Source organism: Actinia tenebrosa, unplaced genomic scaffold (genome assembly GCF_029948245.1).
Source record: "Actinia tenebrosa isolate PJP-AT-01 unplaced genomic scaffold, QUT_ActTen_1.0 PGA_scaffold16__25_contigs__length_10494907, whole genome shotgun sequence".
Lineage (NCBI taxonomy): Eukaryota > Metazoa > Cnidaria > Anthozoa > Actiniaria > Actiniidae > Actinia > Actinia tenebrosa.
In genome coordinates, this window is record NW_028292576.1 from 3767668 (window position 1) to 3788827 (window position 21160).

The following is a 21160-nucleotide window of genomic DNA, read 5'->3' on the forward strand; positions in this document are numbered from 1 at the left end:
TAATGAGTTTGAGAGCGAGAATGCTTTTGCCATAGTCATTCTTGTTATTAATTCAAAGAAGCAAATCAACTTGACGTTTGAAACCTTCAACGAAGGCAGATCATTTGCTATAGAGACGGCTTGACATGTGGCTTATTTTTCCCTTATCCGTTGTTAGTCATCGAGGATTATTTTACCGAGCTTAGCAATAAATATCTTTAAATAGCTTTTAACTGATCATTGCAGAACTCGAAATGAATTAGGTATGTCAATATACTCGGATAGTCGTGTTAGAGTAGACTATGAAGAAAGCTGTCATTCAAATGTCATGCCAAAAGAAGATAGACACGCCCACGTTAATAAAAGTCGCTGAAATAAGCTTGATTTGCGCATTCAAGGGCATTGAGCAACGAAACACGATCAGGGACACATCTTCCGCGACGTCTTTGGGCTTATCATAAGGTTAGTTTGTTTTTTGGTTTTAAAAATCATTCTCCTATTTGAAATTGTGTAGAGGTTTTAAAACCACAAACCTGGGTTATTTTTGGCTGATTGATATTGGGGCAAGCTGTAATTTGGATTTTACTTAGCGGTGCTCAACGTCTCAATTGACAACTCTCTATGTATCGGCGTACATTAATATCTATGTAGCTTATATAGTTGTTAAACCAATTTTCATATGCTCTTCAAAAACGACTCTACATGAAGCGAGGGCCGATACTGGGGGGGAATGAGAAAGGAAAGGAGAGGAGAGGAAAGGAAAGGAAAGGAAAGGAAAGGAAAGGAAAGGAAAGGAAAGGAAAGGAAAGGAAAGGAAAGGAAAGGAAAGGAAAGGAAAGGAAAGGAAAGGAAAGGAAGCTAAGAGAGGGAAAGAAGACGAGAAAATAAACAGCGGACATTATGATTGATATAGATAGTTATCCAGCGGAAACCGTAAACGTTTCCATAAAAAACCCCCACAACATTTAAACACTTTTCTATTATACAAATGACTCATCCTTATTGTCTTCCTCTGCCGGGAAGCCTGACGTTTACTCCTCAGCGGTTTTTTTTTACTAAAACAACGAAATGGAAACCGAAGGATATGAAAAAAATGTTTATACTAGATAAACAAATAGTTTTGTAATTAAAAGTATAAATGGATGGACGCACGGATAACAATCATAAGCATAGCCCACATGGGGCTGGTATCTTTAGATTGGTTCAATAGCTGTTTAATTTTTGAATAAGTCTGTATACTCCATTAGATTATTACTACTGATCATGCTTGAAAGAATGGGAGGTGATATTTTTTTTACTGGTATTTTCTTTCCTTGAATTCCATAGATTTAGTTCATTTCATGATACGAAGTTCCAAACCTTTAAAACAGTCTTTTACGCAATAAAAATCAAGATTCTCTACGGAGACTAGTTTCGTCTTTATCTAACTTAAAGGTATATATGTTTTAACGATATTTTTGTAAAAAGAAAAAAGAAAAAAAAAAAAGTTTCGACTTATCAAGAGAAATAAAGTCCAAGAAAAAATTGCTTTTGCATTCGAGTTTGGAAGTTGGAGCTAGTTTTTTTTCTATTTCTATTTCTGCGAGAAAGTTTTTGTGACACGAAATATTTCTATAAAATCCTTCCAATTTTATCGAACCTAGACCTCGAAACAAGGCTGATCTAATTCAAGGGGCGGACGACTTACACCTGCAGATTGAACCCTGAAACAACCTCTGGGCTGATTTAAGTCAGGGCATGGCTAACTCACAGATTAAACCCTGAAACAACCTCTGGGCTGATCTAAGTCAGGGCACGGCTAACTTAAAGATCGAACCCTGAAACAACCTCTGAACTGATCTAAGTCAGGACATGGTTAACTCACAGATTGAACCCTGAAATAACCTCTGGGCTGATCTAAGTCAGGGCACTGGCTAACTCACAGATTGAAACCCTGAAACAACCTCTTGGCTGATCTAAGTCAGGGCATGGCTAACTCACAGATTGAACCCGGAAACAACCTCTGGGCTGATCTAAGTCAGGACAAGGCTAACTCAAAGATTGAATTGGAATTTATCCTGTGGTTTTGTGGAAGGGGAAGAAAAACCCTAAATACCCAGAGGTGAGTGATTCAACTGTGAAAGAGTGTGACAATGGTAACAGCGCGAGGGTCAAGGCTAGTTGACAGCCCAAAGATCGAATAAAAATTTGGGAGTTGATTTTAGGGAGGGATGAAAACCGGAGATACCAGTAAAAAAAAACTAAAAGCGCAAAATAAAGTGAACCAAAATGCATCGCCGAATGCGATAGGCAAAACGCAATAGAAGATAGGACTTGTGTTTCTGTTTCTTATTCTCGTCAAGAACAAGGACCTTAGCACGTTATTTCCATATTAGAATGACCTTTCCGCACATTTTGTCTTTGGCGATGACAACGTTTTTTAAAAATAGGTGTATACGACCACAGCAACATGTTAAGAACAGCTGTCAAGTCATTCATATGCTATCAAGAGAAAAACGAAAATGATTATTTTCTCTTAATGCTATTCATGAGAATGTTTACTCAACCGATGCAAAAAATTCTTCGTATTTTTCGTGTACTTTTCCCCAAAGTTCATGACCTTTGACCTTCTTAAACCAGGCTGAAACACGCGGCCACAAGCCAATATCGAATTACATCCAGCCACTCACACTGGCAAAGAATAGTAGGCAGATTAAGATTCCCAATTTTTCTTCCCGCAAACGGCAAACGTGACCACGTTTTCATCGTTTCCCTACATTTCACTTTACCTTTTGCAAACCTTCTCGACAAAGACAAGTATTCTTTTGTTTATCTACTAGATTTTTGCGATTCCTTTTCACTAATTTTAAAGAATTTTTGAATGGTCAACTGACGTTTCACGTTTGCCGTAAACGAGAATCTTAAACTCTCTAGTAGCAGCAACACCGCCCGTGAATCATGCAGATTTTCTCGCAATTCCGCCCGTGTTTTAGCCTTTACTACACAACTACAATACAAGCACGTACTCGCCTTCATTAAGACTTCACAAATAGTATTCAATTTGTATTTTTTAATCAGAGAAAAGCAACTAATTTCAATTCGCACCATTGTTAAGAACTGCGGATTAGCACGATGCACGAAACATTTAGATAGGCACGTATGGACCATTACAGCACCTATAGGTCGTAAGGGGAGATAGATGGCTAATGATGGCCAAGTAGAGGAAATGAAATACGAAGTAAGATGGAATATGATCCTTCTTATCGCTAAAATTTTCCCAGATTTATCGCTAAACTCAAAACACTTGATTTCAAACTGTTGAGTTCTTATCTCATAATGTCATCAAATCAGCTTTTCTTTGATTTTTATTCTCTTGACTTTATGAGAGTATTTTTTCTTTTTTATCTCATAAGCAGACTTTTACTTTCTCTTCAGTTAATGAGTTGTTTTTATTTCATCCACTTGTTTGTTCATTATATCTTAAGATTTTCTGTTGGATATAACACTTAATTTTAAATCTTAATTTTTTCGATAGTTATCACCAGTTTCTAATTTTCTCTCTCTTTCAATACCCACGTTCATTCTATTCTCATCCGTGTAGAATAATTTTCATCTATTCTTATCACATCTAATGATTTCCTTTCGATTTCCCCCTACCTTTAAAGAGTATTCATTTGACAATCTTAGATTCATGCAATTTCGTATGTCTTTTCTTCATGAAAGCGCATTCTAGAAAAGTCTCTCCTTCTCCTTTCGTGCCGGCCGTAATTCATTAACCTGCATCTACCTAGACTATATTAACTGGTTTCCTTTCATGAAGCCTAGTTAACTATACACAATAATTTTGATTATTCTGGTTACTTCCTAATAGTGCACGTTACTCATAAGTGATTCTCTGTTCAAAGACACCGATCCCGGCTTTGATCATTGAATAATCGGTAGTTTTCCCAATGGACGATAGACGGTCCGACAAACAAACTCGAGTTCAGAAGGTTTATTTTAGGAATAATCGATTTTTTTTTTGAATGCATTTATTTTTAAGACAAACATTAACGAATTTTTGTTGAAAAGGAGACTTTTCCATGTTTTATATCCAAAATACAATTCAGCTTGTCCGACCTAGCAAGAGTAATGCACTACTCAATTGACCACACCCCCTATTTATTAGCTTTTTTCCCCGACCGGAGAAAGACTTGCTGTTAAGACTGTTGAAGTGATTGGTGTTAAAATTGTTAATGTTAAAGAACCCGTATCTTCGTGCACTCACGCTGCCGTTAAATGTGCGTCAAAACCCCGGTATCGACGCGTAAAATCCCTTCCCCGACACGGTTCAGGGAAATAATTTGACTAGCGCATAACTGGGGAGGTAGAACGATGAATCGCAAATACAAATGTCGCTGAAAACTAGTTTAAAGAAAAACATTCGTTTTGAGGCCTTCTTTTGGGAAAAAGTTAAGTCTGTTGGATAATAAATGACTTATTAGACATCTTAATATTATATTTTTGATATCCACCGGTTAAGTATAAGATATATATAAGATGTTATTTGTCGAATGGAAAACCTCGAGGAACTGTTGAAATATTCTCTGATTGGCTATTTTCCCACACGTAGACAAAGCTGCCTAACGTTGCACTGAAATGGTTTCCATTTTTTATTGGATGGCATGCGATGATTGGCTTAAAGCGAAAACCATTTCAAAGTCAAAAAACGTTCACCATTTCTGTTTTGTTTTCTCTGATTTAAATGGCATTTTACGCGAGAAGACTAAATTGGAAATTTAAACTGCTTGATAGTTTGATCTCCATTTAAAGCATATGTGGCACATTAGAGGTGAGAAAGAATTAATCCAGCCGGAAAGTTAAGCGAGATGCAGTAGATTTTCTTTATTAGTTTCTGAAAGAATAAGTGTTTATTTGTGCCGGAAAACCGCGGGTTGAATCGAGCGAGTTTCATCATGGAAATGGGCTCAAGATATTATTATTTACATAAGGTTGTGCTGCAAAATTAGATATCGGTTAAAGAATAGCGAAATGAAACCATATGAGAGTAAAGAAAGAAAGGAAGGAAGAAAGGAAGAAAAAAACAAACAAAACAAAACAAAACAAAAACAAAAACAACAACAACAAAAAACAACAACAACAACAACAAAACCTATTAAAAAAACCCTAACAAAATAAATAAATAAAAACAACAACAAAAAACAATTTAAAAAAAATGTAGAATAGAGAAACGCATTCGAACATACTTAGGAAGTGTATGCCGAGAAAATCCAGAGAGATAAAAAAGGAATAATAATAATGAACATCTCTAGATTTAAGAAAAACCAACAATTAACGTGCAGACGATAAGGAAAGATGAAAAATTAAAACATTAAAGAAAAACTAAATAAATAAAAAATAAAACATGAACTGGAAATGAGATATTTGTGATAAGCAGAATTTTGATGATATGAAATATAAATAAGAAGTGTAAATTGAATGAGATATAATTAAAGGAAAGCAGAAAAAGAGATTTAATGAGAAATAGTGTACTAGAAAAGAAAGGCTAAAAGATTGATTTTATATTTAGGCTTTAAATTAACTCCACCGAGTTGGAGTTGAAAACAGGATATAAAGAAAATATAAGAATAAAAGGAATAAGAGATTAGTAAACACGGGAATATTTATTCTGAAAGACCTTGATACAATAATAATAACAGAAGCCTCTACGTCCCTAAAAAGCTGAAGGGCAAAAAGACTGAAATATGTATCCTTAAATCAAATATTTTGTAAGTCATAATATTTGAAATTTTCAAATGGCACATTGGAAATGAAATAGTTATATTATAATTTATTCATTTGTGCCATCCATGCAGTTGGTTTAGAATGCCAAACGCGTATTAAAAACAGTGGATGATTCCACGGGTCGCCGGTCACAGCATGCATCTAATTAACGTACTTCCCATGTACCATTTCGGACTCAGCTTCTATGTTCTATGTTCTGAACCCGACAACGATTCTTCAATTGAGAAGAAAATACTTTTTGCTCAACAAACATAATAATTTTTTCAAAAGCAAAAATCTATTATCCGCTAATCGATATTTTTGGCCGCAAACCAAACGATCTGTTTTTATTTTACCGACAAAAAAACCTTGATTTAAGATATTTTTGTAAGCATGAATTGTTTTTAAGAATTACCGTCGAAGATATAATAATAATATTCATACCGACGAATATGAATATTTTTTTACGTGACTGAAGCGAATCTTATCATGCTCGTTAGCTTACTTTCCAATCCCAAAATGATACTACAATCTTTGAGCTTAATTTTTACTTTTTCAAAACCCTAATTGAAAGATAAGACTAAGTTATTTTGATTCTTACACGAAGATTTGACAGCGATAGGAACCGTCTAGAAAATTGAAAATAGTGTTAGTCAATATATTATTCGTGCCTTAAAAAAGGCCGAAAGCTTCTGGTGCAAAGTCGTAAATCAAGTTTGTGATCTGTTCTCGTTTGAATCGTTCCTATCTTTGCTTGTGGGAGAAGTAAATTGTTTGAAAAGTATAGCGTTTTCCGCAGAAACCATTTCATGAAAAATTCAAGAATTCTTAAACTGAAACACGTTATGTATGAAGATTGTTTTTGGTAAAGAGGGCTTGTTTCGATTCTTTCCGTAACGGCTTTAATCCCCATTAACTACTAAAGTTCTGTGTTTTTTAACTGAAACACGTTATGTATGAAGATTATTTTTGGTAAAGAGGGCTCGCTTCGATTCTTTCCATAACCTCTAATCCCCATTAACTACTAAAGTTCTGTGTTTGTTTTTTAACTGAAACACGTTATGTATGAAGATTATTTTTGGTAAAGAGGGCTCGCTTCGATTCTTTCCATAACCTTAAATCCCCATTAACTACTAAAGTTCTGTTTTTTCCCCTTAAATTGTTCAGCAGCGCTTAAAGTTTTGTTGTTAACTCTACAATATTGGTCGTCATTAAGAACCATAGTGGAGAGGCGGTCTCGTCACGACTAAATCAAAAATTGAATCACCTATTCCTACGAAGGTAATGTTCTAGTAAGGTAAAGTCTAGTTAAGGTTTTTCCAGAAGTATCCTTTGTGTTATATAATAGAATGTCTCTTTAGTCCTTATTGACTTAAAGTGCAAATGAACCCTTCGACAATACTTTCAGTACTGATTCTACACGAAGTAAATAGTTGAATGGTAAAATATTTCTTGATTTGAGTGATGCGTTTCTAAGCTATGAAGGTTTATACTTTCAATATGCTAATGAGCGTGACGTCTATTAAGGCTTATAATCAAATATACAAAATCAAACTGGTTCATAGATACAGTATTTAAAAAGCATCATTATTTCATTCGTGGTTTACATGGAAGCTATTTAAAATTTGTATTTTCAAAATGGCCAGCATTTAGTATTACTAGTTACAACAAAAACACTCAAATACCTTACCTGACGTCATCATCATTAACATATTGGAAGTGTAAACCTTCATAACTTAGAGACGCATCACTCAAATCAAGAAATATTTTACCAATCAACTATTTACTTTATGCAGAACCAGTACTGAATATATTGTCAAAGGTTTCATTTGCACTTTAATATTCTTTATAACCTCTTGACTTTCTCCTGTGTTCTTGAAGCTATGAGACTCAAAAACGGCTTTTTGTCATGATTATGGCTTCACGAGCGCAAGGCTAGACGCATTAGATGGAATTGTATTTGTGTTGCAGTGAGTTTTATAACTTGATAGTTCTTGATGTTTAAGTGCTTCTGTGCTCATATATCACGGAAAGTCGAATTAGAAGAATAATATCGACTGACGTCGGGATTTCTGGTGTCACCTTTAAGTTAAAGATAGAAAGAAGAAAGAAAGAAAGAAGAAAGAAAGAAAGAAAGAAAGAAAAGAAAAACGAAAGAAGAAGAAAGAAAGAAGAAAGAAAAAGAAAAAGAAAGAAAGAAAGAAGAAAAAAGAAAGAAAGAAAAACGCATCTCAGATCTAATCCCAAAACGCAAGTCCTAACGCCGCAGCCTACCGACACCCGCACATACAATTTGAGAGAGAAAGAGAGAAAGAAAAATCCTTAAAAATTGCAATTTACCATCGAAAAAGCATGACATGTACCACATCACAGAAAATCAGTTTATTTATTATGAATTAACTTTTCAAGGACGGAAACTAGTGATCTATATTTTCCATAACTTCCTGATAGTGTGGGGGATCAGATATTTGGTTTCTCACACGGATGACACGATATGCTATAATATTTAACAGAACTAAAATCGTTCTTAAGGGGTTTCAAAGAAGTACTTATTCGACTAATACAACGATAGGATAAGGATTTAAACAGCTTAGGATTCTCGATTTGAATATTCAGAAAAACGACTTCAAAAAAGCCATGGACTGACCTTATTACGAATTCATTAGTTCAATTGGAGCAATTCACATGTGACCTTGATTGGCAAATTACTGGTCAAGCCAATCAAAACGCGCGCTCTTGCAAAATACGACTAATTGAAGTCGAGAAAACCCGAAATAAGAATTAATTTTTCTTGCCGAAGGGGGCAAGATCATATAGAGGCAAATTATGGCTGTTGCAAAAGTAAAATTTTTTTTGATCTTGTAGGGAAGTCAAGGAAAACACTTCCGCTGTGTCGCTCAAAGATCTGAAAATTCTTCGACAGAGAACTGAGAGACTTGTACGATATTCATTCACAGAAAAGAAGAGATACTTCTGGAGGTATTTTTGGGATCAACATTCGTGTGGATTACTAAAGCGAACCGAGTGGCAAAGCAATTTGGAAAATTTGTCGAGGTAAAATATCTAAATATCAAAACTAATTGTTCCTGACAGAAAAATACTCGAGGCGACTAGAATTGAAGCAGCTAATAAAGCGAAATCTGGATGTGAACAAGAAGGATGTGAACAAGAACAATTCTGAGAAACGTCGTCATGGGATTTGGCTAAGAGCCTTTAAAAACGAGGACGAGGTCAGTAACTAGACGTTCGTTAAAAATAAGTTTAAACGACGTTGAAATCAAGGAGAGACAAGAGAGAGGTTTCAACGCATAAAATAGATTTAGAATCCAAGTTTCAAGTATCAAGAAACTAAGGCTGTTTATGCGGGAAGTCAATCATCTTGGAAAACTGCAGTTTAGTTAAGAATACAAAACAGTAGTGTATCTGCAGATCACTTAAGAGCAGTATTGTGTTTTTATTTTAAACAAGTTGTTTTGGTTCTAATACAACGCAATACCGACGATAAAACGAGGGGCAGTCTTTGATCTTGGCGATTTTGAGAGGGAATTACATTGAAAAAGAAGAATATAAGCTCACGAAGAAATCTAAACGCTGAAGACGTTGGATTAGCGGCTAGAGAAAGAAGCCGAACCCAAATAGAACTTTTCTTCTGAAAGATAGACTGAAAGTTATGATGGATTTTGAAGACGTGACTTCAAAAACAATGAATCGCTCGAACGAGAATCTTACCACGACCAGTCATGGACAGGGCTCGGGAGTATTGCTCAACGAGCAAGAGTTAAAAGTGTTCCAAGCGACTATGAGTATTCTATGTGTGTTAATTGTTGCAACAAACGTCTTGGTTTGTTTACTTGTGTACATCAACAAGAATATCAGGTCTTTTACTAATGGTTTCGTGGTATCGTTAGCGATATCCGACATTATGATGGGTGCTATTTTCTTTCCCGTTCACTTAGCTGTGCCTGACTTTTCTGGAATAGGATACATGACAGCGATATCGCTTCTCCTTGGAGTATCTAACGTCTGCTGTGTGACGTATGATAGGTATCTGTCAATCTCCTCACCGCTGACCTATACCATGGATATACAGCAGTTGTTCAAGAGAATGATCATCGCGTGTTGGTCAGTACCAATATTGTTCTCACTCATTCCAGTGATTTGGGATAATAATAGCTATCTTATAGCCCATAAGGTGTATATCTTCATCCTTGAGATCGGTGGCGTCATCATTCCTTATGCATTCGTGTTTGCCGTGTATTTTTACATCTTCAAGCAGGTCCAAAAATGCACCAACCGCCTACAGACCGAGCTTTCCGACCAACAAACCGTTCAAACCAAGAAAAAGAGGCTTTTTTTCGAGCTGAAGGTCGCCCGAGTCTTCATCACTATCGCTAGTGTCTTTCTACTATGCTGGGCACCACTCCTCTATATCACCACCGCGGTCACACTCGGCCGTTCTGACCTGGTACCAGAAGTTCTAACCGTGATTGCATTCTACATGTTAGCGCTTGAATCATTGATCAATCCTTTGATCTATTGCTTTCTGAAGCCTGATATACAATCGGCTATTCGAAGAACGATCAGAAAAACATGGCGTAGAGATGTGACCATTAGATTTCACTCCAAAGCGGCTGAAAGTGCAGGAATCATTATCGGGACCTCCAACACGAATCTACGGAATTGCCACAATAGTAATGAACACATCAGCGCTATTTGACTATTACTATATCTTATTCATAGTAGATACTGCACGAGTGGGAAACGTAGAACTCCGTGACGCTTAAATGGCTTTTGGCACCACCGTGATTGGATGGTATGTATTTTCCTGCTCTTTGATTGGTTGAATTGTGAAGCCATTTTAGAGTCACATTATAGAATGCGCTTTCGACTTAAAAAATTCTGCTATGTATATGTATATAAATAGATTGTGATTACGGTACGAAGGGGTTAGGGGTTGGGGATATAGAAAGCGGAGGGGGGTACGGTGGGGGGCAAAAATGGGACGAAGATGGATGGAAAAGTTTTTTTTGAAAGGGAGCTCGAGCTAAAAATGTATATATTGTTTGAATACAAGTATATCCGTATATTAGTCATCCTCATACGTTACTTTCGGGAAGAACGAAGCAGTAAAGACACGATTCATAGTATTATAACAACCTCTTAAAAAGTTAAATCGACCTCGTTAAAGTTAAAAGTTAAACCTTCCAAAGCGACCATTTCTCAGCGACAATACCCATTCAAAATCTACCTACACTTTAATGTGAGATGTGAAATGTGTACTTGTGGGCATACAGCTTGGCAATGAATAATATAAAGAAACTTTCAAACATTTTTATTGAATATTTCGACTGCAATGAGAATTAGAGACATCATCTTAAAATCGAATTTTCAATTCCACTTGCAAATGATGGCTGTAGTATTAAAGTCAAAATATCCAGTAAATGCTTCAAAGTCTTGTCATATTATTCATTACCTACGCTCTAGAATAAATCATGTTCACTTAATCTAATCTCTAATCCAAATCGATACTTCCTCTTTCGCTAAATGTATATACTCAGCAGGGGTGGGGTGGGATGAACGACTCTCGTAAGATATTATTGAAATATTAGAAATACTAATCGTTATCTTCATTCAGTAATAACACAGAATATATATGTAGTGTAAATATTGTAGGATATTAACAACAGGAAACACTTGGAAGCAGTAAGAGCGATTTTACTGAGAAAAAAATTAAGAAATTTATGGGGAAAAAAAGAACATTAAGAAATTAAGAAAAAAAAAATTAAATAATAATAATAAAAAAGAAAGAAATGAATACAAAAAGAAAAGAAAAGAAAAAAAAAGAGAAGAAAAAAGAGAGAGAAATTAGACAAAAAAAAAAATCAATTTGTGGAATAAATTCCTGTATTATTAAATGGAAACGCCAATTAAAGATGTGGTTTTTATGGTTAGCGATGGTTAGAGATATGAATTATAGATTTAATATTTTTGGAGACAATTTCTAATTAACGTCGAAGAAAATACTAGTTTCTTCTGGGGCAAAGATAAAGAATTTGTCGATCTTTAATAACAAAATGTAAGGTCCACTCAAATAGATATTCAACATTTACTAAGAATTTGAAAATGATTGATAGCTGTGGTATTGTAACTGAGGTGGAAATCATAGCTTAACCGCATAACGAAATAGGACCAATCAATGGCTACATTCATTGCAATAATCGTAAAAATTTGTTTCAGAGTTCAATCTAGTGTGAGTTAGCCATGCCCTGACTTAGATCAGCCCAGAGGTTGTTTCAGGGTTCGATCTGTGAGTTAGCCATGCCCTGACCTAGATCAGCTCAGAGGTTGTTTCAGGGTTCGATCTGTGAGTTAGCCGTGCCCTGACTTAGATCAGCCCAGAGGTTGTTTCAGGGTTTGATCTGTGAGTTAGCCATGCCCTGACTTAGATCAGCCCAGAGGTTGTTTCAGGGTTCAATCTGCGAGTTAGCCATGCCCTGACTTAGAACAGCCCAGAGGTTGTTTCAGGGTTCAATTTGTGAGTTAGCCGTGCCCTGACTTAAATCAACGCCCAGAGGTTGTTTTAGGGTTCAATTTGTGAGTTGATCAGCCAAGAGACTGATTCGGTTATTATTTAAATTTGAATTATATCATATTTATTATTGTTATTATAAATATAACTGGCCATGCATTTTTCGTTGTTTACAAGTCTTCACTAATATTTACTTCGACGTTAGAGTATGAATCGAGAGAGTCGACCACCCCTCCCTGAGATATATGCTAATACAGCCATCAAATAAACCAATAAAATTGAAAATAATCTACACGAGCCTTAGAGTCTGACTGCGCTACGATATTCAAGATTCGTTTTTAATCCCGAAAATGACAGCATCAAAAAATCAATAACCAAAAAGTGGTGAGACGATGGGCGGAAGAATATATCCCCATTAAATTGTTGAATTATTATTATTATTTTTTGAATGCGGAAGCCATTTAGCTGCTGTATCTTGGAAAGCCATTTAAGTGCGTACATTTGAAAGCCGTTGAAGTGTTGCACGTATGTAAAAAGACATTCGTATGGTATACGTTATGAAGCCAATAAACTGGTTCACGTGTAAGAAGCCATTAAAAGGTTGCAATTCATAAAGCCAAGGAACTGCTTCGCGTATAGAAAGCCATTTAAATGTTGTACGTTATATAAAGCCAATGAACTGCTTCGTGTGTAAAAAGCCCTTTCGAAGTCGGACGTTACAAACCAATTGAACTACTTCACGTGTAAAAAGCCATTTATCTGGCATGTATTTCAAGATTATCTTAACTGGGAAAAGCTTGAAAACCATTAATTTAGAACATACACGCTAGAAAGATCTAGAAAACCATTTCACTGGTACATACTTGAAAACCATCTAACTGCTATCTAATAAAAAATCTACGATACAAAACTCTGAATGCGCTGGTCGAAACAAGATATGTAAATATTTAAAAAATATAAAGAATCCACAATTAATTAAAGTATTTGAAATGTAAAGTATTGTGTATTTTACTATTATGAATAAAATGGAATAGTTCAATTATTTTTATTTTTCGTGCATTTAGACAGCGCGTAATTGGATTTTCTGAAGTGGGAGTGAACTTGTGTAAAACAAATAAGCCAACAGGTCACGTAATTCAAGTTCTGACATTAAAGCGCGCAGTCATGGATCATCTGTAGTGCGTGAGATATCAGTCATAAATTTACTTATATACACCGTTCTCATAATGACTGACAAGTGCTAGAAAATCACCCAGTCATTAGTTTATAATAAAAGATATAAAAGCAAATGAAATGTGTTCATAGAAGAAAAGTATTGAATTTGAGCTGTTTGGACCTGAATTCGCGCTAACCACCTTTATTTTGAACGAGCAGCCTTTCTCAGCCTTGCAAGATAACTGGTTGGCATCGTTTTCGTGCACGAATCGGTATTTCTGTCGCCTGCAACAACATTACTGAGCGCTATAAAAGCAACAACGACGACAACAACAAAACGAAAGTAACAAGATTATTATGAAAAAGAGCTCAGAACTTGAAATATTGAATCTTGATGAAAAAGAGAACGACACCGAAAGAGTAGCGAGTATAATGAGAAGGAAAAACAAAAGGGAAGGAATGAAAGAAATGACAATCCAAATCGAAAAGAAAATTCGAAAAGTTTGAATTGAAAAAAAGAAAGCGAGTAATAAAAATAAAAAAATAAATAAAAAATAAAAAAATAAAAAAAATAAATAAAAATAAATAAAAATAAAAATAAAAAAAATAAAAAATAAAAAAAAGAAGAAGAAAAAAAAAAGGAAAAGAAAAAATGGAAAAAAGATATGCTCTCGGTGTTTAAGGAATCCTGAATATCATATATTGATGGCTTGCGAGCATTCTCAAGAAAGTCAAAAGACAAACATGGCGGCCATTGTGGTGCCAAAGCTCCTCGAGAGTCCACATTGACGTAACGTGCAATCGAAGAAGTCAAACTTCTATATTTTTTATCCTTTCTCAAAGTGTTAATCAGTTTAATCATAGTAGATTGATGTATCGGATTAGACGATATTCCTTTCGTTCCTCTGAAATATATCAAACAAATAAGAGAAAAAACGAATAAAAGAAAGAAAGAACAAAGAAAGAACAAAGAAAGAAAAGTGCTTGTCTAGTTGAAAATTAAACACCAATACTACGTAATTGATGGTTTTCACGTCGGCCATGTTGGAGGACTTTAACAAAAGAATTGTCAATGAATTCTTTTGTTATATCCTCCAGCATGACCGCCGTGTCTTTTGTTATTTAATTCTCTTGGAAATGGTTGAAAACCATCAATATATACCGACTTTTATGACCTGAGAACTTTCGCTTTATCGTAACTACTCCTCAGAAAAAGCACTTCAATATTACTTACGGTAATGAACTCCATATCAGAGCAAGAATAAGAAATAATAATCTAATGTTAGATGAGATTCAAGTATCCTGTCAATAGGCTTAAGGACTTAATCTATAGATAATGTTAAAACGACGAGGACTAGTTCACATGGTAACCTAGCAACGCTTCTTCTTCAAGTAGATAGTAAATGAGGGTTCTGCGCCGCTATCTGTTCCGAATCCACGGATTTTGAATTCACTCTGTTCTGGATCTTGGATCTAGGATCCGTCGGAATCAGTGAAAACAAACGTGGTCTCAAGATCCGAACGGTTTCCGACGGATGAAAGTCGATCCACTGATTCCGACGGAGCCACTGATCCAAGATCCGGAACAGAGTGGATTCAAAGCAGATACTGAAGATGTTATATGATATTTTCACCTGTGATGTATTTGCTACGATAGGTAGAACATGTTAGTTTAACCTGGTTTTGACTTCTGAAAGACTTTATAATTTACCGCGATGAATCGAACTACGATTTGCTATGCAAAACAAAGAAAAGTATTCTGTATCTATGCAAGAGAACGATAGATAAAACATGTTGGTTTAGCCTGGTTCTGGCTTCTAAAAGACTCTCGTCATAATTTACCGCAGTGACTCGAGCTGTATTTTACTATACAAAGTAAAGAAAAGCATTCCATATTTACACCAAAAGAGATGTATTGTCTACGATAAGTAAAACAAGTTGGTTTAGCCTGGCTTTGGCTTCTAAAAGATGCAATTTGCTATATGCATTATTAATTTTTCCATAATAATTTCAACATGGCAACCATGTTTTCTGAGTATGCCCGGAAGCTGGGTTAAATATAACATCAAGAATTTCATGCAGATTTAACATTATCATATATATATTATTTTTCTTATTTTTTATATTTCTTATTTTTTATATTTCATATTTTTTTAATTAAAAATATTTTTAACCTAATTTTTTGTTTTTGATTCTCTTGCGAATGATTGCAAGACGTTGACGAATAAATCATTTGAGCAGAATCAAGAACTAACTGAAATAAAGAACTATAAACATGGAAGACATGTTTTTTGTTATTTGATTCTCTTATGAATGATTGCAAAACGTTGACGAATAAATCATTTGAGCAGAATCAAGAACTAACTGAAATAAAGAACTATAAACATGGAAGACATGTTTTTTGTTATTTGATTCTCTTATGAATGATTGCAAAACGTTGACGAATAAATCATTTGAGCAGAATCAAGAACTAACTGAAATAAAGAACTATAAACATGGAAGACATGTTTTTTGTTATTTGATTCTCTTATGAATGATTGCAAAACGTTGCCGAATAAATCATTTGAGCAGAATCAAGAACTAACTAAAATATAGAACTATAAACATGGAAGACATGTTTTTTGTTATTTGATTCTCTTATGAATGATTGCAAAACGTTGACAAATAAATCACCAGCAGAACTTAACACAAACTGACCGAAAGATAGCTGTTCGTGATAAAACACACGTTTTTATTTATCCCAAACTCATTGTATTTGTTGATGTTCGTGAGATATTTTTGAGTTTTCAATTATCTATAGTTTGAGAGTTTTATCTTATTATGAGTTTTTAATCGAACGTTATAATGTTTTATTTCGAACGATCATGACAAAAACGCTAATTTATTTGTTTTTCTTTCTATTTTTATCACCAATATTACAATTCTGTTTCAATTTCTTTTTAATATTTCTTACTTTCTTTCTTTCTTTCTCTCTTTCTTCCTTTCTTTCTCTCTTTCTTTCTTTCTTTCTTTCATTCATTCTTTCTTTCTTTCTTTCATTCATTCTTTCTTTCTCTCTCTCTTTCTTTCTTTCATTCATTCATTCATTCTTTCTGTCTTTGTTTTTTTCTTTCTTTCTTTCTTTCATTCATTTACTTTAAACGCACTTGCACCAAAATCTGTAAGGGAACTCTTTTATTTTCAAGAAAATACCTACGATCTTCGTGGTAGAGAGAAGTGCTTAAAGTTACCGAAACCCAGCACTGAGTTTTTAAAAAGAGCTCTCTCTTATGACGGTGCAAAAGTGTGGAACTCGTTACCCCAAAGTGTCAGACTGTCCAATAATTTAAAATCTTTTAAGAGGAATCTTTCGTCTGTTGGTCCTTAACACTTTAATTACTATAATATTTTTGGGGGGTAGATGAGAATTTATTTCATAATTCTGTCTATATATTCTTAACGTTATTATCAATTTTTGATATATATTACCTATCAACTCGTTTTTCATGAAAACCAATTTGTACATTGATGAAATTTCCCGAGATTAAATAAATAATAATAAAAAAAAAAAAAAAAAAAAAGACATCTCTCTTTCTTTCTTTCTTTCATTCATTCTTTCATTCTTTCTGTCTTTGTTTCTGTCTTTATTTATTTATTTCTTTTTTTCTTTCTTTGTTTGTTTCCTTCTTTGTTTCTTTGTTTCTTTCTTCCTTTTTTTTCTCTCTTTCTTTCTTTCTTTCTTCCTTTTTTTCTTTCTTCCTTCCTTTCTTTCTTTCTTTCTTTCTTTCTTTCTTTCTTATTATATTCTACTTTTCTTTTTAAGTGCAAAGGCCTTATGCGCCTCGCCTTCTGACCTGCTGCGAAATACATGATAACGAGTAATCCAATTGTCCGCCAAAACTAATGCGTGATAGGGTTTCGATTCAAGCACGATCAATATTACTATCAGCTGTTTCCCCTAAAACTTATTAACAAATAAAAAAGATGCTTAATTCATTGGCTAGTTTAGTATTGCGGGCTATTTTTTCACCCATCAATTTTGGTACTTGCAGGAAGCGACGCGGAGAGGCTTTATGAATGTTTGTCAATTTTGTTTGTTTTTCCCATTTTTGTTCGGAAGCCAATTTGTGCTTGTGGTCCCCTTTTAGTAACCACCTGGCCGTGTTAATGGTTTTCGATTATTGAAGAAATAGAAAACTCGCCCGCCTGCTGTGTGCAATTATGAAGCACGTGAGGGTCGGCAGAACACTGGAGAAGTCGACACTTCTCGAGTGTTCTGCCGACCCTCAAGTGCTCTATAACTTTACACAGCACAGCAAACAAGTTTTTTATTTCTTTTATAAAATACAAATTACAATAACCGTTGTTTTAGATAGGAATGACGCAACGGAAAGTGCGCGAGCGTGCAACGTGCTCTCATAAAGCAGAACGCGATGTCATAACGATTATTTTATGAATATAGTTTAAATAGTGCGCGCCTTCTGATTGCACGAGGACTGTGGTTTATTTGTGAACGGTTGCTGACGCCATCCGCGCGTGCGCAGCAAAGCCGGAATTCAAACTCGTACCCAGAGCCTGCGTTTCTTTTGGCCTGCGACGAAGAACGAGGGCTCTGGCATAATAAATGAAATATAAACAATGAAAATCATGTTTTAAGATAGCTCTTTGTTTACTTCCGATCAAAATAAAAATCAGAAATCAGGAACATATTTTTTAAATTTTTGGCAAGTCTTTGAACGCATGCGCTCTGATACCGGAAGTCCAAGAAATCCTGGTCTCAAAAAATGGATTATGCCAGAGCCCTCGTTCTATGCCGCAGGCCAGAAGAAACGCAGGCTTGGGGTAAGAGATTGCGAAGAATCAAAAAAATAAAACAAAATAAAAATAAAAATAAAATAAATACTGGAAAGAAAGCTACAACAAATTTTTTTCCTATATGAGAACACGATTAAGACAGCGTTTTTTCATGGTTCGTTCAATGAAAAAGCACTTAGGAAGCGCCGAAAGCACTCAAGAAATACGAGAAGCACACCTCTTTGGTTCTTGCGTCGCTTCCTGCTTGTTTTATAACTGAGCATAGGAAAAGTTGTTTTATTCGTTAAGTATTTTGCGAATCTCTTGAGACTAAGAAGTCCTTCGCAATTATTCGTTTATTCGTCAGTGTTTTGATCAGTGTCTTGATACGTTTTTGATCAAGTATCAAGGTGCGTGCACGTGACTACAATGAAAAGCCGCCATTGGTCATTGACTCATGTATTATTAATGAGCTTGAGAAATATCGTATACAACACCCGTACGGACACGAATATTGGATATTTCTTAATAAACGTCTAGGTTAGTTCCTTTGTGTTTCGCTAATCAAATTTTCAAGATAAAAGTGAATCTGCCCAAGAAAATCCAAGTTAAAAAGGAAGGGGGAAAAATCATGAAAAGATAACATCAACAAAATATCGTTTTTAAGCAAAAAGCGAAGTTATTGAGGTATAACAGAAAAGACAGAGAAGGATCGAAAGGAAAGGAAGAAAGGAAAGAACGGAACGGCAAAGGAATTGAAAGCCATAACCCTTGAAAGGGAAAACAACAACAACTTTATCATATGCCCTGGATATTTCACATGAAAAAAATTTTTTTTTCATAAATCAAGTATTGAATAAAGGTTATAGCTTTCAGAAAAAACTGAGTACTAAAAATGACTGAAAGATAAAAAAGAAACGAAACCATAACAGCAGACAAATAACACAAAAAATAGAATAAATGAACAGACAAATGACAAAGAAGTAACAAAAAAAAGCAAACAAAAAACAAAAACAACAACAATAAACAAAAAAAACAACAAAAACAACAAAAAAAAAACAACAAAAAAAAAAAAACAACAAAAAAACAAAAAACCAAAAAAACCAAAACAAAACAAAACAAAACAAACAAACAAACAAAAAAAAAAAACAAACAAACAAAAAAAAAAACAAAAAAAAAACAAAAACAAAAACAAAAACGGAAAACAAAAAACAAGGACGAATGGTTAGCGTAAAGACACATTGAGCACCTGGATACCGAATCGCCTCTCACTAGGATAACTAAGTAATTCAGTATAATATGCCATGAATTCAACGAAAACAAATCTAATGGTTGTATTTTTGAAGAAACCTAAGTTTTAGAAGTACCTCTGTTCGATGTGGGTTGGGTTGAACTAATAGCGATAATGAGCCTTTTAGCGAAAAATAAGGGATAATGATAATAAGATTTTATATTTATTTATTAAAGCAGGCTGATTATTTTGGCAGCATTTGCTGATGTGGGTCTGCCTTCACTCACACTCACTACCACTACATTTACTATTGTATGCACACAACGCTCGACTGTTCATTTTTACGGAGGGAGGAAAACCGGAGAACCCGGAGAAAAACCCTCGTGCTACAGGAGAGAACAACACATCAAACAAACTCAATTCACATGTGGCGACCGCAGGGCTCGAACCAGCTACCCGTTGGACTCACAGCGGTGAAAGACGACGCATTAGTTAGGGTTGGGCAAAAAGGTAAAGTAAGAAGCGGAAAAGGATGGAAGGGATGAGAAAAGTAGATTGCGGAATGGAAGAAGAAGTAGAAGAGAAGAGAAGAGAAGAGAAGAGAAGAGAAGAGATGTCTTTTTTAATTTTAAGATGTCTTTTATTTAATCTCGGGAAATTTCATCAATGTACAAATTGGTTTTCATGAAAACCGAGTTGATAGGTAATATATATCAAAAATTAATAATAACGTTAAGAATATATAGACAGAATTATGAAATAAATTCTCATCTACCCCCCAAAAATATTATAGTAATTAAAGTGTTAAGGACCAACAGACGAAAGATTCCTCTTAAAAGATTTTAAATTATTGGACAGTCTGACACTTTGGGGTAACGAGTTCCACACTTTTGCACCGTCATAAGAGAGAGCTCTTTTTAAAAACTCAGTGCTGGGTTTCGGTAACTTTAAGCACTTCTCTCTACCACGAAGATCGTAGGTATTTTCTTGAAAATAAAAGAGTTCCCTTACAGATTTTGGTGCAAGTGCGTTTAAAGTCTTAAACATCATTATTGCTTTATGCTCCTTTCTTCTTCTTTGTAAGCTTTTCCAGCCTAAAGAAGTTAAAATATCACTAGATCTGACATCGTAGCTGCTTTTTGTTATTATTCTTGCAGCTCTATTTTGCATTTTTTGCAATCTTTCAGCAGACGTTACTGGTAAATTATCCCATACCACGTCACAATAGTCAAACCAAGGTAAAACGAGAGCCTCATATATGCTAATAGCTGTCTCCAAGGGGATGTAATCGCGGACTCGTCTTATGCCACTCAATCCAGAAGATATTTTTTTACAAATGTAATCAATATGAGCAGCCCAAGACACCCGTTCGTCAATCACAACACCCAGAGTTTTTGCTGTAGAGACTCTAGTAATTGGTTTGCTATTTAAATATATGTGTGGTTCGGAGGTAATTTTTTTCAATTTATCGTCAGAAGCAATAAACATGTGCTCTGTTTTAGCTGAATTTAAGCTAAGTTTGTTAGCTTTCAACCAGTTATGAATATTGGAAATATCAGCGTTCACCTCGTCAAATAGAGTCTTTTGTGATGTGCCACAAGTGGTGAGACTTGTGTCATCAGCATACATTCTAGTATTTGAAAATTTGACACTATTTGGCAGATCGTTTATGTAAATAATAAATGATGGCCCAAGGATTGAGCCTTGAGGGATGCCGCAATCGAGTGTTCTAGAGCTAGATAAGGTATGGC

At 34.9% G+C, this 21160-nt stretch overlaps 1 protein-coding gene across 8 annotated transcripts in view; it reads left to right on the plus strand.

Moving 5' to 3' along the window:
- Positions 1-12542, plus strand: part of LOC116309108 (octopamine receptor beta-2R) — a 21791-nt gene extending 9249 nt beyond the window's left edge. For 3 of the 8 annotated variants that reach the window (XM_031719662.2, XM_031719664.2, XM_031719663.2), the window contains 2 exons: positions 6889-7002; positions 8587-12542. In XM_031719662.2, coding sequence (XP_031575522.1) covers positions 9392-10438 — 1047 coding nt within the window. In that variant the 5' untranslated portion in view covers positions 6889-7002; positions 8587-9391 and the 3' untranslated portion in view covers positions 10439-12542. Of the gene's footprint in view, positions 442-6888; positions 7003-8586 lie in introns of all 8 variants that reach the window. The other 5 variants (XM_089031197.1, XM_031719672.2, XM_031719665.2 and 2 more) reach the window with 4 other exon arrangements.
- Positions 12543-21160: the final 8618 nt, after the last annotated feature.